Source organism: Choloepus didactylus, chromosome 5 (genome assembly GCF_015220235.1).
Source record: "Choloepus didactylus isolate mChoDid1 chromosome 5, mChoDid1.pri, whole genome shotgun sequence".
Classification (NCBI taxonomy): domain Eukaryota; kingdom Metazoa; phylum Chordata; class Mammalia; order Pilosa; family Megalonychidae; genus Choloepus; species Choloepus didactylus.
The window spans coordinates 89,116,347-89,133,664 of NC_051311.1; the positions used below are offsets into that span (position 1 = coordinate 89,116,347).

The 17,318-nt window shown below is 35.7% G+C and overlaps 1 protein-coding gene across 2 annotated transcripts in view; it reads left to right on the forward strand.

The window, feature by feature from the left end:
• SYPL1 (synaptophysin like 1) overlaps window positions 1–15,785 on the forward strand; it is a 32,753-nt gene extending 16,968 nt beyond the window's left edge. Inside the window, exons 2-5 of one of the 2 annotated variants that reach the window (XM_037836410.1) lie at window positions 5,498–5,619; window positions 6,937–7,141; window positions 11,375–11,566; window positions 15,632–15,785. In XM_037836410.1, coding sequence (XP_037692338.1) covers window positions 5,498–5,619; window positions 6,937–7,141; window positions 11,375–11,566; window positions 15,632–15,661 — 549 coding nt within the window. In that variant the 3' untranslated portion in view covers window positions 15,662–15,785. Of the gene's footprint in view, window positions 1–5,497; window positions 5,620–6,936; window positions 7,142–11,374; window positions 11,567–14,377; window positions 14,604–15,631 lie in introns of those variants that run through there. The other variant, XM_037836409.1, reaches the window with a different exon arrangement.
• The last annotated feature ends 1,533 nt before the right edge of the window (window positions 15,786–17,318 follow it).

Consider the following 17,318-nt stretch of genomic DNA (forward strand, 5'->3'; position numbering starts at 1 on the left):
CAAAGCAGCTCTGTCCAATAGAAATACAATGCAGACCACCTATGTGATTTCAAATGTTCTATTAGCCACATTTACAAAGGAAATATAATTAAACCAATATACCCATATTATTATCATTTTAACAATCAATCAACATAAAACTTACTGAGATATTTTAGATTCTTTTTTTTTCACACTAAATCTTCAAAATCTAAAGTGTATGTTAGATTTATAGCACATCTCAATTCAGACTAACCGCGTTGAAAGTGCTTGGTAGCCACATTTAACTGGTGGCTACCAGTTAAGTGACTACTTTAACTAGAGCCCCACATTACAGAAGATAAAAGGTGATTTGGAATGAGGTTCGAAATGAGAGGAAGAGTTTGTTGGTTAGTGTCAAGGCCCAAGAGGGCTTTTGTAGCCAAAGGACTAAAGAAAGCACCGGACACATTCTGAGACATGAGCTTTTATTATAGGGCTTACCTATAGGGTGGGGAAGTCGAGCCACGTTGCCCTGAAATCAGGAGCTTCTCTGGATGGATTCAGGAGCTGCTCTGAATGGCAGCCAGTTCAGAGCACAGCATGGAAATAGTCTGCACTTTGGGGGACTGAATAAGCTGATTATAAGGGCTCAACATTCCAATGGGTATGAGAGCATAAGGCAGGGAGCCTGGTCCTGCAACATAGGGAGGGGTTGATTGTAATCAACAGGGAGGAGGGGAGGATTATAGAGATAACAGTATCTCAGGGAGTCTCAGGGAGGAGGTAGTCTCGGGTGTAGATTACAGTTAACATCTGATATTACAAGGAGAATAGGTCAAACCTCAGCGGTCCTAGGTCAAACAAACCGCTGTGTACAGTTTTCAAGACACTTGGGGGCCAGGGGCTCCCACAGTTAGTCTTAGGGAAAAATGGTGAGAGCCTGGACAAAAATATTGGCAGAAGTGATGTAGACAAGTAAACAGAGCTTTTTAAAAATGATATCATACTGTAAATAGTCTTATGCAACATGTTTTTTCACTCAGCATTAGGTTTCTACAATTTATCCATGTTGGTGTGGGTAGCTGTAGTTTGTATCTCTTTATTGCTATGTAACTTCCCACTGCAGAAATATACCACTATATTTTGTTCATTTTCCAGTTGCTTCCCTTTCCCTGTATTTTGGTATTCACAGTGCTGCTGTGAACATTCTTGTACATATCTCTTGGCCCACATGAGCAAGAGTTTCTCTTAGATCTATATACAGGTATGCCTTTCTTTATTTTGCTTTGCTGATGCTGCATTTTTTACAAATCGAAGGTTCATGGCAACTCTGTGTTGAGCAGGTCTCTTGGTGCCATTTTTCCAGCACTATATGCTCACTTTGTGTCTCTGTGTCACATTTTGGTAATTCTCAAAATATTTCAAAGTTTTTCATTATGATTATGTCTGTTATGGTGACCTGTGATCAGTGATCTTTGAGGATACTATTGTAATTGTTTCGGTGCCTCACGAACCATATCCATATAAGACAGCCGGCTTCATCAATACATGTTGTGTGTGTTCTGACTGCTTCACCCACCAGCTGCCGTCTCTCTACCTCTCTTCAGGTTCCCTATTCCCTCAGACTCAACAATATTGAAATTAGGCCATAACCCTGCAAGGGCCTCTAAGTGTTCATGTGAAAAGAAGAGTCGTTTTATGTGACAAACTTCATTGTTGCCCCAGCCACCCCAACCTTGAGCAACTACCACCCTGATTAGTCAACAGCCATCAACATCTAGGCAAGACCCTCCACCAGCAAAAAGATTAGGACTTGCTGAAGGCTTAGGTGACGGTTAGCATTTTTTAGCTATAAATTACTTTTCAATTAAGGTATGTACATTGTTTTTTTAGACATAATGCTGTTGTACACTTAGTAGACTATAGTATAGTGTAAACATAACTTTTATTTGCACTGGGAAGTCAGAAAATTCATGTGACTGTCTTTATTGCAATATTTGCTTTATTGCAGTGGTCTGGAACTGAACCTGCAATATCTCCAAAGTATGCCTGTACTGGTAGATACTAACCATTTGTGACATTATGTTAATTGCAAATATATTTACCTAGTTTGTAGCTTGTTTTACTTTTATATGGTGACTTGATTTTTTAAAAACCTTCCCTTCCATAGGGCCCCCAAATTTTCTCTTACGTTGTCTTTAAAATTTTTTAAAGACTTGCTCTTTACGTTTAAATCTGTAGCCTATCTGGACCATTTATTAAATAGTCCTTCCTTGTATTAGCTATCTTTTCCTGCATAACAGATTGCCCCAAGCTTAGCAGTTTAAAACAACAAACATTTATTATCTCACAGTTTCTGTGGGTCAGAAATCCAGGAGTGGCTTAACTGAGTGGTTCTGGCCCAGGTTCTCCCATGAGGTTTCAGTCAGGCCAGGTTGTTGGCTGGGTGCAGTTTTCCCAAAGCTTGACTTGGGAGGATCCATCTCCCAGCTCACTCATGTGGCTCTTGGCAGGGTTCACATAATCCACTTCAAGCTTGCTCATGTGGTCGCTGGCAGTCTTTTCTCTGTTCCTCATCATGTGAGTCTCTTTATAGGTTGCTTGAGTAACCTCCTGTTCTAGTTTGCTAATGCTGCTGGAATGCAAAACACCAGAAATGGATTGGCTTTTATAAAAGGGGGTTTATTTGGTTACACAGTTACAGTCTTAAGGCCATAAAGTGTCCAAGGTAACACATCAGCAATCAGTACCTTCACTGGAGGATGGCCAGTGGTGTCCAGAAAACCTCTGTTAGCTGGGAAGGCACGTGGCTGGCGTCTGCTCCAAAATTCTGGTTTCAAAATGGCTTTCTCCCAGGACGTTCCTCTCTATGCTGCAGTTCCTCAAAAATGTCACTCTTAGTTGCAGTTGGGGTATTTGTCCTCTCTTAGCTTCTCAGGAGCAAGAGTTTGCTTTCAATGACCATCTTCAAAATGTCCCTCATCTGCAGCTCCTGTGCTTTCTTCAAAGTGTCTCTCTTGGCTGTAGCTCCTCTTCAAAACGTCACTCACACCTGCACTGAGTTCCTTCTGTCTGTCAGCTCATTTAAATGGCTCCACTGATCAAGGCCCACCCTGAATGGGTGGAGCCACGCCTCCATGGAAATATCTCATCAGAGTTATCACCTACAGTTGGTGGGGCACATTTCCATGCAAACAACCTAATCCAAACGTTCCAATTTAATCCCCACTAATATGTCTGCCCCACAAGATTGCATCAAAGAATATGGCTTTTTCTGGGGAACAATATATTCAAACCAGCACACCTCCCAATGTGGCAGCAGGCTTCCCCCAGAGCAGGTGATTCAAGAGAGTGAGAGAGGAAGACAGAGTTGCAGCCTTTTATAACCTATTCTTAGAAATGTCATCCCATTTCTTCTACTATATTCTATTCACCAGAAGCAAGTCACTAAGTGCAGTCCACACTCAGTGAGAGAGAAATTAAGCTCCACCTTTTGTGGGGAGGAGTATCATAGAATTTGTGGGTGCATCCTTAAAACTACCACACTCCTTTCCTCTGTTAGATATAATTTCTCAATGTACATTAATTTATTTCTGGCCTCTTTACTCTGTTCTATTGGTTTACTTTGTGTATCCCGTTTCTTTTTCCTAACCCTAAATGTGGGTATATGCCCAAGACTCATTTCCTGGCCTTCTGTTTTCATTCTTTGTATTCATGCACATTTATTCTGTCTCTGAGAAAATATCCATTCCTCTGTTTTCCACTTATTACTTCTTAACAGAAGGCCCCAAACTATGTGCTGGACATTATCTCAGACTCTTCATATCTGAAACCAGATTTGTTTTCTGTGTATTTCTTCTTCATGGAAAAAAAAATTCTCTTTGATAGTTTTTATGATCCTCATAATGGCCTACAAGATGTAAGATCCTGGACTAATCCAGGGTGGCATTATATCAGTGTTCAACAGTATGGGCTTGGATATCAGCGCTAGGGGGAATTTTGTCTACCATGTCCTAGGTGTGTGTAACTTCAGCAAAACAAAGTCCATACCTTCTTGGAGTTTACATTCCAGTGAAGGAAGATGGACAAGTGGTAATTACAGTGGAGGAAAAACAGAGCAGCATAAATAAAGGGAATTAGGTAGGATGGGGTGGGGGCGCTTTTGTTTTATATAGAATGGGCAGGGAAAGGCCTCTGAGGTCAAATTGGAATAGGGGGCTGAGGAAGTGAGAGAGTGAACCATTGGAAGCAGAAGGAATAGCCAGTTCAGAGGCCCCGGGTAGGGAGCTTAGGAATAGCAAGGAGACCCTTTTGTGTAGACCACGTTAGGCAAGGGAAGAAAAGTAGCAACATAACATCAGAAATACTGAGGGAGGAGAGGACCACGTTAGGCCATTACGTGAGCTTTGGTTTTTATTCAGACAGAGCTCAGAAGCCATGGAAAGTTTTAAGCAGAGAATAAAATTTTCTGCCTTACATTTTTAAAAGACCACCCTGGCTGTTGTGTGGGCAATAGATTGTGTATCCAGGGGCAGGACAGAAGCAGGAGGATCAATTAGGAGGCTATTGGCACATGATGTGGGTGAGAGGTGATGGTAGTTTCGATCAGGATGTTGTGATAGTGGTGGTAAGTAGTGGTCAGATTCCAAGTATATTTTGAAAAGAGAGCCACCAGTAATTGCTGAAAGATGAGCTCTTGGTCACTGCAGTGTCTCTGGGCTTTTTTGGTTGATTGATTTGTTTTGTAGAAAATTTAGAAGGTGCAAAGAAAAAAGGAATTATCCTTTATTTTCCATTGAAAGGTGACCACAGTTATAATTTTGATACATAACCTTTCTTGTTTTTGTTCTGTGCATAGATATAGACACATATATAATGCATTGTTCAACAAACTTTATATGTAATGAACATTCCTCCAAATTGTTAAATATTCCCCCAACATTAATGGCTGCACAGTGCTCCATTATATGATGAATTATAGTTTATTTGATTCTCTGTCAGTGTTTAGGATGCCTCTAGTTTTTTTCTGTTACAGGTATTACTTGAGGGAACACTGTTATTCATGATCAGGAAAACAAATTTCCAACTATTTTTCGAGAACTGGAAGTACCCACAAATGAGACCATCCAGGCTCATGAAGGAGCATCTCTTCACTGCTTACTTCCTATTGTCTTTATAGCGTAACCTTGCATTCCAAATAAAAATACCTCCAGTTTAACCCTTTTGATTTTGATACTAATAAATAAGTCTTTCTCTGAATTTCATACTAATATTCAGTAGGTATACTGGGGCATGAGCAGTGAATTGTTACATGGGCTGGTATATTAATTTCTCTGTTATACTTAGGGGAAAATACAATTTGTTGAGAATTACAAATGTTTAAATGTTTTTCACATCTAGGCTTAATTTGTGGTTAAGACTTTCTGAATGTTAGTGAACCAATTTTTTTTTAAATAAACGATCTATTTAGAATTTTATTGACCCATATTTTGGGTATAGTAATGCTTCTCCTTTTCTTTTGTCTCACTTTGTGTAGATTGCTTCCATCTTTGCTTTTGCCACCTGTGGAGGTTTTAAGGGTAAAATAGAAATTCTAGTGACTTGTCTTAAAAGTACTGAAAATAAAACTGTTACAGCCACTTTTGGTTATCCATTCAGGTGAGTTGTATGTTTGTCTGTCTGTTTTATGGTTTAACAACTCATATTTACTCATTAAGATTTCCAGCAATATATTTATCATGGAAGATAGAAAGTTTTATATTGCATGCCTATTTGTAAATGATCATTGTTACTCAAACTGTGGTACCCAGACCAGTGCCTGTCTGCAAACTATTTTACTGGTCTATAATGAAATAAGTATCAAAAATGAGAGAAAGCATTTAGAAACTTTTATAGCAATTTGGCATTATTTTCACATTTTTATTACATCAGCCAACAACAGATTGGAGATGAAAAAACAAAACAAGCTCTGTCACCTTAATGTGAGAAGCCCTGAAGTAGAAGCAAACATAACTTACGAAAATAGATTTCTCATGTTTTTGCAATTACTGAATAATAGTGGTTTTTTTTTAATATATTTTAAGACGCATTTATATAAAATGAGGAATCCCTGTATTTCTTTCATTAGCATAAAACCTTATTCTCTTATTCTCGAACTGAAGTGAATATTTTTTGTGAAGTCTTCTCTTTGACTTCAGTATTCATTGAAAAGTTTATTGACTATGTCCTGTGCTTAAACAAGGGTATGAGTCTTCTTCCATTTACTAACTTCCTTTACATGACGTTTCTATGACTCAATTTTTTTGTCCAGTTAATGTAAGTAATTGAGTTGTTGTGATGATTCCAAAAAAAAAAAAAACCTTATGTAAAAGATATGCAAAGAGAAGTGCTTGGTAATCACCAATGCCTTTCCATCTCCCATCCCTTTCCCCTGTAGAGTTCCTGTACAGGGAACTGTTACCAGCATCTTTAATAAATACTTTCACCATTTATGGATGGGGAAATTAAAGGCAATGTGAAGCTAGCAGCTAATTAATCCAGGGTTAAAATGTGAATCATTGTTATAATGGGCGCTCGGTGCTAGTCCAAGAGTCTGCTTCCTAGAATGGAATGTCATGTCTCAAATTGTAAGCACTTTGGTTTAAGCCCTCCTGATAACTAATTTTTGATCGCAGGAAGATAGTATCTGGGTGTATGAAAGTGTTTTATTCAGTCTATTTTCAGTCTATCATAAAGCAGGTAAAATTTAGGTACATGTATTATGAAAATTTCAATTTACGTAAATGTTTTAATTTTACCGTTTTTTTTTTTTTCCCCAAAAAGAAAAAAATTTTTTTTTGTATATTTGGGGAGTATTTTTTTTTGAAATGTCATTCAATATCCTGCTTATGTATTTCTACCTAAATATTTTAGGCTTTCTCTTCTGTTTGGAGAGTCTAGTAATTCATAAATTTATTTGAGTCTTTTTTTAAATAGGTTGAATCAGGAGTCATTTCAGTCATCTCCAGTAAACATATGCGATGTAAACTGGAAAAATTTTGTCCTTATAGGAGATTTCTCCTCTTCTGCACAATTTTATGTTACATTTGCAGTCTTTGTTTTTCTGTACTGCATTGCTGCTCTTCTCCTTTATGTTGGTTACATGAACCTATATCGGGATAGTCGAAAACTTCCCATGATTGTAAGTAAACACCTTATTTCTTTTTATAAAAAATAATTTTAGCTAAGTATTTAAGTTATATTTGAATTTAAATGTGGGTTTTCTTACACTAGAAATCAGAATTTGTGGCATATGGCAGTTCAACATATTTTGACCTGTGTCTGCCATGAGAGTGAGCTTTCTCCTGTTGTCATGTTTAGCCCAATTCTTTTTGCCTTTTTGCAGCACTTTCTCTGTTCTCAATGGAAGGTAGGTTGGTTGGTTGGTTGGTTGGTTCTAACTCTGTTTTAACCTGGGAGGGAAAACTCAATGATGTGATAAGAAAGGGTATTAGGTTAAAAGTAGCAGAAAAATTAAATAAAATTTCTACTTAATTAAATAGAATTTCTACTTTGATTTGAAGAATTTGCTGACCATACCAGTAATCTCATAAGGTGCCTACTTCTTACCTTTTTTTCTTTTTCAGAAAGGTCCCCTTTATGTCTCTACAATGTTTTATTGAACTTAATAGTCTGTACCAGGGATCAGTCAAGTATGGCTTACAGGCCTAGTCTGGCTCCCTGTGTGTTTTTAAAATAAAGATTTTTTTGGAACAGAGCCATACCTATTCATTTACATATTGTATATGGCTGCTTTCATGCTACAATGGCAGAGGTTAAGTAAGAAAATTAAAAAATATTTACCATCTGGCCCTTTACAGAAAGGCCAACTGCTAATCTATATTCCTAAACTCTTGAATTTTAAATCTGACCCAGATTATTCTTATATTCAGCATTAGTGACATCCATGAGCTAATTTTGAATCTTTGAGATGCCAACAAAGGATTTGGATTTGAAGTTTTGACACCTTTCTTGGCTTCGATGTCTACTGAGCTAGAAATAAAAATAATCTTCAAGATTTAGTTAGTAGAATCTGCCGCAGGTTGTGTGTTGGCAAACCCAGAGTTAAGCCATGGTTTTAAGCTGAACCTCCACTGCAAAGTAATACAAAATTGATATTAGTGCTATTGATTTGAAAGAGTAGAAGGTGTTTTGGAGATACTGGTCATTTACATCTATGTGAGAAAACTGAGGTCTGCTAAATATTTGTGCAGTTACTTTAAAGGGAAGACCCTTACAGTGAAGGATATTATCAAATAAGATAAGTTTTATTTATTTACTTGTTTTTAATTTTTGCTGCCTGGATCATAAGGATGCAAATGGTAAGTATATAATAAAATAGTCTTGTATCATTGAGGTTTGTTCAGTTTTTTATGTCTCAGAAGTGATTCTTAAATCAGTTCTTTTCATAATATATTTCTTAGCCATTAGGTGGCTTTCAAAATGATTGACATCAGTTATTTTAATTTGCAATGCTTATTCAAAAGGAATTACATATTAGGAATCCATAACTTCTGCAGACTTTTCAAGACTTATTTAAAAAGACACTAGGGTGATCATAAAGATATTATATTTTAACATTTTGTATACTTTAAATTCTAAATGAAGACATTTCTTGCTACTTTGTCATTCTCACAACAAATTTTTTTATTTAATCTAGTAGTGAGCCCTTTATTTCTTATATTTTGTCCAGTAAACTTTAAAAATGCCATGCTTCTTAAAGCAGAATTCAGACTTACTTTTGTAGAGGATTTTTCCAATAACAAAACTATAAAACCGATCTAGTTGCATCATTCAGAAAGTCAAAAGTAATTTTTCACATCAGAGTGGTCAGTTTAATGTTTATATATAGAGAGAGTCCAGAATTAGTTCCTTGAGTGATTTTTTTGTTGTTGTTGAAATATAGTCAGTGTTTTCTTTACTGTAAAAAATCACTTCTAAATTAAATTTCGAATTCGGATTTTAATTTAACCATATAAATGTAAAAAAAAGTGTTTTTTGAGATATCCAAATTTTTGAATATGGCATTGATTTTTAAGGACTCTTTGTTCATGAGGACTGCTTCTTAACAGTATTCTCAGTTTTGCGCTGAGGTATGTCCAGGAGTATTTTGATTGTGAAATTTTAAATCTACTTGAGTTCTCTCTTTTAAGTAACACATAGCACTTTTTTGATTTAGTAGCAGGAGCGCCACGGTTCTAGGCAATGTGAAGAGGCAGAAATATAAGATTTTAAACCAAATAAAGACAGGGCATTCCAAATCCTAAAAACTCTGTTATGAAATGTGTCCTAATTTATTGGTGGGAGCAGGGCTGCCACAGGCAGCTGCAGGTTGTACACCATACAGTTACAAGTAGCACGGTTAACTCGATTGCAGTATGAATGGAGTTGTGCAACTCTTGGCCCTGAGTAAGACAAAGGCTATCTTCAGAGACCAGTTTTCCCCACTTTGCTTTACCCAAGGGTTACTTTGTGCATCATTTTCAGAAAAGTACCTGCTTTTGAAATAAAAAAATGTCGTGCCGTAAGCCATCGGCAAAATAAATTTAAGGAGCATAATCAGAAAAAAGACAAATTGTGTTTTTATTAAGCCTTTCTAAGAAAGAAAATACTTGAAAGTTAAGGGGATTTGATAGATATCTGGCCAAAGGTTTAGCCCAGAGAGAACTTGATTAACATGTGGTAACTTTGCACTGCTTACCAGTTTTCCAAAAGGCATTGTATTTCTAGCAAGTGTTTAGAAAATGTCTACCTACAGCAAGACTACAGCAGCAAAAAAGGGTATGACTCCTACACTGCAAAAGATTTAAGCTATAATGTTCCTATCCTTTTCTCTTTGCTCTACATTTTTTAAGGGGACCAGTAGTGGAGAAGAGCTCAAATGCAAATTAATACCCCCATGTTTAAAAAATTATTTTTGTACTTTGTTTATTAGACTGCCATGAAAGAATAATTCCTATAGAATTGGTTTTGGTCCTCTAATCAAAACACATTTACTATACACCATCTTGACCAAGTGGGCAAGCTATGTAGGTGTAGCTTCTATATCTTGTAAGAGAGAGTTCAGTAGTGTTTATCCTAAATAAATGACTAAAAGCTGGCTGGCAAAAGCCATTTAAAGCTAATCCTGTGTATTTCAAATATGCTTCTGTGATAAGCTCCAAAACCTGCTTCTGAACTTAGAGAGATTTTTGCTATAGATCTGTAAGATGCCATAGCCTTGAATGTACTCATGTGTTCAGAGAAGGAGCATTCAAAAGGTACAAATTTTGCATTATTCCTTTTTTGGTCATTAATTCAAGGGAAGGGTCAAACAAGGTAATTGGTCCTTAATTTGAAGGGAGATCAAACAAGGGACTTATACTTTATATTATGTAAATACATACTTAAAATGTTAGTTAAATCTTTGTAACTGGTATTAGTTAACAAAATTTTAGTTCCCCAACAGAGCATATTGGGTAAGGAGAGTAAATGTGTATTTTTTTCCCTCTCTTTATCTTGTTAGTTCAGTAAGAAGCTATTTGAAATATTAAAACCTTCATTCCTATTTTTGGGAATTTAATAAATAGCAAAGGATTTAGTAGAAAGTTACTAGTAATAAGGTGCCTTGAGGGGAAGTAATAATTTTTTTTTTTTGTCTTTTTCTTAATATAATGGCATTCATGAAGTTTGTGGTCATGAATTTAACAAGAGACAAGTCAGTCTGGTTATGTGCTTTTTGCCATTTCATTAACCATCTCATGAAGAATTAGATTTAACTATTAGAGTTTTGTTAGAATAGTATGAGGAAGCAGAAGGGCAAGGGAGTTGAGAGTGTATGCAATGGATTATAATGAAGGAACTTAAAATATAAACTGGTTAAGGAAAGAAATGAGGAACAAATAAGATAAGAGACAGTAAAAAAGTGATAGGATCAAATCGTAGGCCTTAGAGGGGTCAAAGGATTTGGGGGATTGAGGTGACTGTGGGAGTGAGTTACAAAGAATGGTGATGATTGGAGAGCAGGGTGATTGAAACAGAGATTATGGAGGGATGCAGTTGCTGTTTATGACAAAGTCTAAGCTGTGATCCTGGGAGTAAGTGGCTGAATTAAGGTTGTGGTGAGGGCTTTGTAAAACTTTGGTTTCTAATACAAAATCTCAGACTCCTGAGGTATTGAATCTCATTTACTGTAAAAAGCTCAGGCATTGTACTAGTAATAATGAACAGCAATGATTACTATGGTGACTTTGACCTTTTGTTATAAAGTATATCATGAAGGCCATTTCTCAGTACCATAGGGTTAAATGGAATCTCAATTCCTTCATCATGCATTTGAAATTTAGTGTTTTTGAATGGATTCTTCATTGTTAACTCATTATTATTTTTGCTTTAGGACTTCATTGTTACTCTTGTTGCCACTTTTTTGTGGTTGGTGAGCACCTCAGCCTGGGCTAAAGCTCTTACAGATATTAAACTAGCTACCGGTCCCAGTATTGTCGAGGAACTTCTGCCTTGTTCCAAGCCTTCAAAATTGACGTGTCATTATGCCTCTGTCACTAGTATGGGATCCTTAAATGTGTCTGTGGTACGTATACATTATTTCTAAAAAATTTTATTTTGCTTATTAGAAAAACCTTATTAGTTAAGAATACAATAGCTTTTAATAAATCTCTAGATGAATATATTGGTTTTTATTAAGAGCTATCAAAATCCTAGTGACCATATAGTGTTTACCTTTATAACAGTGAAGAAAAGCTTGTTAAGTAAATTGTTACTTAATTTACTTAATTACTGCTTAAACGGGTTTGAACAAGATCAGGATTTAGTCTGTCTTTTCATTAAAATTGACTCTGCAGGCTTTTTTTTTTTTTTTTTTTTTTTTTTCAATTAAATTCAGTTTTATTGAAATATATTCACATACCATACAATCATCCATAGTATATAATCAGCTGTTCACAGTACCATCATATAGTTATGCATTCATCACCCCAATCTATTTTTGAACATTTTCCTTACATCAGAAAGAAAATCAGAATAACAATAAAAAATAAAAGTAAAACAGAACACCCAAATTGTCCCCATTTTTCTACTCATCCATTCATACACTGGATAGAGGGAGTGCAATCCACAAGGTTTTCACAATCACCCTGTCACCCCTTGTAAGCTACATTGTTACACAATCGTCTTTAAGAGTCCAGGCTACTGGGTTGGAGTTTGATATTTACTTCTAGCTGTTCCAATACATTAAAACCTAAAAAGTGTTAATCTATATAGTGCATAACAGTGTCCACCAGAGTGACCTCTCGACTCCATTTGAAATCTTTCAGCCACTGAAACTTTATCTCATTTCATTTTGCATCCCCCTTTTGGTCATGATGTTCTCAATCCTACAATGCCGGGTCTAGCCGCAGGAGTCATATCCTGCATTGCCAAGGAGATTTATACCCCTCTGCAGGACTTTTACCTGAAGGCACTATTAATAGTTACTAACATCTATTAAGACGAAGTGCCAGGCATTGTGCTAAGGGGTTTACATTCATAACTTATTTAAATCACGCTATAGTCCTAAGAGGAATGTGGAAGGTGTCATTATTATCTTCGTTTTACAGCTGGGGGAAAATATGTGGCTCAGAAGTTAATTTGCCCAAGGAGACAAAACTAGTAAATAACAGGCCAAGGTTTGAACCCAGATTTGACTTTAGAGCCTACTCTACAAGTATATGAAAGTAATACTATTGTAGTTTCTTAAATAATTTATAAAGTTTGGTTAATATATATAAAACATTAAATATTACTTAGTCTGCTATTTTGCCAAAATATATATAATTTTATTATTAAATAGAAAAAACATATGCTATCATTAATACTGAGTATGTTAGATTTAAGGAGGTCTCATCTTTTCAAGAAAATATTTTTTTCAGTGGATGAAGTTAGCATGACCTTGTAATTTTCTCACATTTTTGTTTTATGACTTTGTAATTTAAAAGTCTGTTCTTTTGCATTTATATGGACAGTGATTTGAGTCCGACAATTTCAGAAATGTTTGATATACACATAAACACAAAGTGTTTGTCCTTCAGTAATATGGTAGTTCTTTCACAAGCTTATTCCACTCTTATAAGTCACTATTATTCTTACATTGATAAAGGACTCTATTAAAGTAGGGTAGCTTCAGTTTATTCAGCTCTGAGACTTCCTTTCATATTGTCAGATTTTTATCTGGGAAAATTAATTTCTTTTAGGTTGACTAATGTGGGATGTGAAATAAAATTCTTTTCTCTTCTGGGTGTAACTGTTGGAGTGGGGAGAATGGTAGTGGAGGGAAGGAGGGAAATAGGAAAAGGTGCACAGGGCAGTTTATAACCTTTTAGAGTGGGAAACAAGTGAATGTCCCCAAAAGAAGGAAATGGATTCCTGTATTCCTTCTCACCCTGAAGCACTAAAGTTAAATATAAAGTATTAAAACGAGGGTTTTAGTTGCTTTCCTCGCATCTAATCCTACCTTTTTAGTAACAATGAGTATGCAAAAGTAAAATTTGTTGTAGTCTGGATTTTATATGCTAAAGATTTATAGAGGTTTAGCTTTATTTCATTGGGTCTGAGTCATCATAAATCCAAATTGGGTACATTGAAATGTAGTTTTCCCTTTCTGTGCCACTTTGTATGTAGTGTTAAACTTTAAATGAAATAATGCAGTGCTGTCTGGAAATGTTAAATATTTATAGTAAAACTAAGATGGAAATGATTTTTTTTTTTTTTTTGAAGGGACTGGTTCTTTATTTCAAAAAGAAATGTCAATTTTCAGTGTCACAACAGTTGCATTATTGGTTTCTCTTTCTCCCAATCTGTCCCTAAAAGAGACCACACCAATGAGGGCACACTTTAAGCCAGTAAGCTGCAGGATGCACACCTAATAGACCTCACAGAAACCTCACCAGAAGGGGGGACCTGGGCGGGGAAAGGAAGTGTAAAAGATCAGCATACTGCCAACCGGACCGTAGAGAGCACTCACTGCCAGATGGGGTGGCCAGTGCTCCGCAACCCCAAAGAAGCAAAGTTTCAAAATAATATAAAATTTAAAAAAAAGTTTTGTACATAAGCTATTCAAGATCTCTCCAACACTAGCTGATACAAAGCATGAGATGGCACTTTTAAAAGACAGCATCTTCAGACCCAGAAAAGGGAAATGAGATGTTTCATATGGCTAAATCAGTGGCAAAAACTTAATTTTCTTTTCTTTCCTTTTTTAAAAGGAGGCAGGAGAGTACATCAGTGGTCACCCTAACGTAAGGGGCACATGATCCATTCTGTAGAGGTTGGGAACTGGGTAGAGAAAGAAGGGGACAAACATTTGTTAAGTAGATACAGGTTTTGACATTTATTTTCTCTTTTATAGATCTTTGGCTTTCTGAATATGATACTTTGGGTAGGAAATGCTTGGTTTGTGTACAAGGAGACCAGCTTACACAGTCCATCAAATACATCTGCTCATGGTCAAGGAGGTATTCCACCTCCTGCTGGAATGTAAACAGAGAAATGCACTGTGTGAAATATATGACCTGTTGCCAACATCTTGAGAAGCATTGTTTGTTTCTAATAAAAGTAATGGCTTTTTCAGTAAATTGGTGGGTTTAAAATTTTGCTGCTTTTTTACATAAAGCCTGTGCCTTTCCTAGAAATTTGAGATGTAAATGTGTTCTCACATATAAATTTGAAAGTTCAGGGGTCTACTATGAGATGACACACATTTTTAAATGAATGATAATTTCTTCACTAGGTTGTTTGCCTTCCAAAGAGTTTACACCTTAAGCCTTAACATATATATTTACTCAGAAAAGAGTTATATTGTAATATCATAGTAGGAACAAAATCTTTATTTGGAATATACACTACTGTAAGTTTGTACAGATCATATACCTAAGATCTTTGTTTAGAAAGCCTTTATTACATAAATCATATTTAGAAAAAACATAATTCAAATTTTGTATCAGAACATTGTTCAAGTGTTAAGAAAGATATAATTGCAGAGAGTGGGTGTATGTTTTTTTTTTTTTTCTGTTTTTTCTAACTTAATAGGTGTACTAAGATTGTTTTGAGGGCAGGGGTTTGGAAATTTCAGGTAGATGTGTAATTAATTTAGTAATTCTGTCATATGAGGTATAAGCTTCCATTATGCTGGTTAATAGGCTAGCTATATAAGTAGAAAGAACATAGCCCAACTAGATATTTTGATGTGTATGGGCATTACTTTTAGTGACACTCATTTGTTTTTCTTTGTTGCTCATGCTACTTCAGTTCAGGCTATCTAGTCTCCTTGCAAGTAGAATGAAATAATCTGCCTTTTTTGGCAGATCCCATTCAGAGGGTTAAAATTAAGATTACCTTTTACTTTTGAAACATTTAATATTTACAGTCAATGAAGTTTCTATTTTGGGTTTAGCACTGATATTGTGAAAATAAATGCTAATCAGATTTCAGTTTCTTAGTGTTCATTCTTATTTCACAAATGGATGATTAAGGAATTATGCATCAGAAACAGGAGAACCTAAGTGACCTATATAATGGGTGTACAGTCTATGCATGCACATTTGCCTATATTCTGCATACAGGGCTTATTCATATGTTGCTTCCTAATCTTTTTGTTGTACAGGGATCCAGATTTCCTTTTCTTACAACGTGATTGTTTATATGTGAAGCACAGCCTTCTGTTGCCTTATTTTTGTTGCTTTTGTTTATGACAAGAATTGTCAATATGAGAATGTATACCTTTTATGCAACCGACTTAATAAAGAAGTTGAAAGAAAGTAGTGCATTGATTGTTATATTACAAAGAAACCATCTTAAATGTATGAGCAATGTAAAGTGGGACTGATTTTCAAAGCAGGAAATAGAACATCATAATAGTGTTTTCTAAATGGTTGGCAAGGAATGAAATACAAAAAATGCTCTGGAGGACCTTGTTCTATCCTTTTTTCTTTTTGTTTTTTCTTTCAATCTCGTTTTAAAAAAAGTATTTATAACTTTCAGGCCAAGTTTTCCCGATAAATCTTTTCTGATCGACTGTCCAACAAGGCAGCAAAGATTCCGATTTGAGAGTGTAGGCTCTGGAGCTAAACTGCGTGAATTTGAATCTTGACTTCATCACTTACTAGCTACTTAGTTCACCTGAGGCAAACTACCTAACCTCTATATGCCTCAATTTCCTTATTGGAAAAATGGGAAGAATAAAAGTACTGACTTCAAAGAGTGTTTATGAGAATGAAGTAAGTCAATAAACTCCTTGGAAGAGGAGATACTCTATAAATAATAGCTATGTTTACTGATTTTGAAGAGCATTTTAAGATTCTTAACTGGAATCCATGGGGTGCTTGAGCAGGGCAGGGGTCCTGGTCTTGGAGGGAGGGACAGGACAAATTTGACGATTACATGGGTCTCCCTTTATACTCCTCAGAGTTCTGGATGTTTTGGTGTGATTATTTTTCTAGTGGTGGTAGATGTTAGTAAGAGTAATGGCATTAAAAAATAATAGCTACTGAGATTAGATCTGGAAAGGAGTTGGGTCTATTGTCTTTTCACTTCCTGCTTTTGATTAAACATTACAGGGTTAAGCAGTTTCATAGAATAACTGCTAGGACAGAAGCAATAAAGGTTTTGACTTACTAGTGGAGAGTTATTTAGAAACAGATCATCACTCTAGTAACGTTTTTGTGAGTTAAGGTTACTGGATAAAGATAACGTAATTTTTAACCTACGAATGTTAAAGGAAGTATTGCTTTGTTATGTTTTATATGCCTCAAAATTAATTTTTAAGATATGTTATATTTCAGATAAACAGAAAAGTATAGGAAATAATATATAGAGACATAACTAAGTCTCCACCACCAGATTAAACAGATGTTAACATCTTGCTTTATTTGTGTCAGATTTTTTTTTAAAAGGAAATTTAGCCTTTTCCTTACTGAGATCCAGTTAGATTTTTCCCACCTTTCACTATTACAAATAGCACTGAAATAAATATTCTTGTGAAATGTGTGAGAGCTTCTCTAAGACATACATAACTAAAAGTGGAACTGTTGGAATGTGAGATACATCTTCAGTTGCAACCTAGGTGTTACAAAATTGCTCAGCGAAATTCTTGTTCCAGTTTAATTACCCACTAGCAATTTGTAAGAGTTCCTTTTGCCCCATATTGTTGCCAATTCTTGATGTTATTGGATTCTTGCCAGTCTGATGGATTTGAAAGGGTTGATGGGTTTGATGTTTTAATTTGTATTTCTCTGATTGCTATTGAGGTTGATGATCCGTTTCTATATTTGTTGTCCATTTAGGTTTCCCCA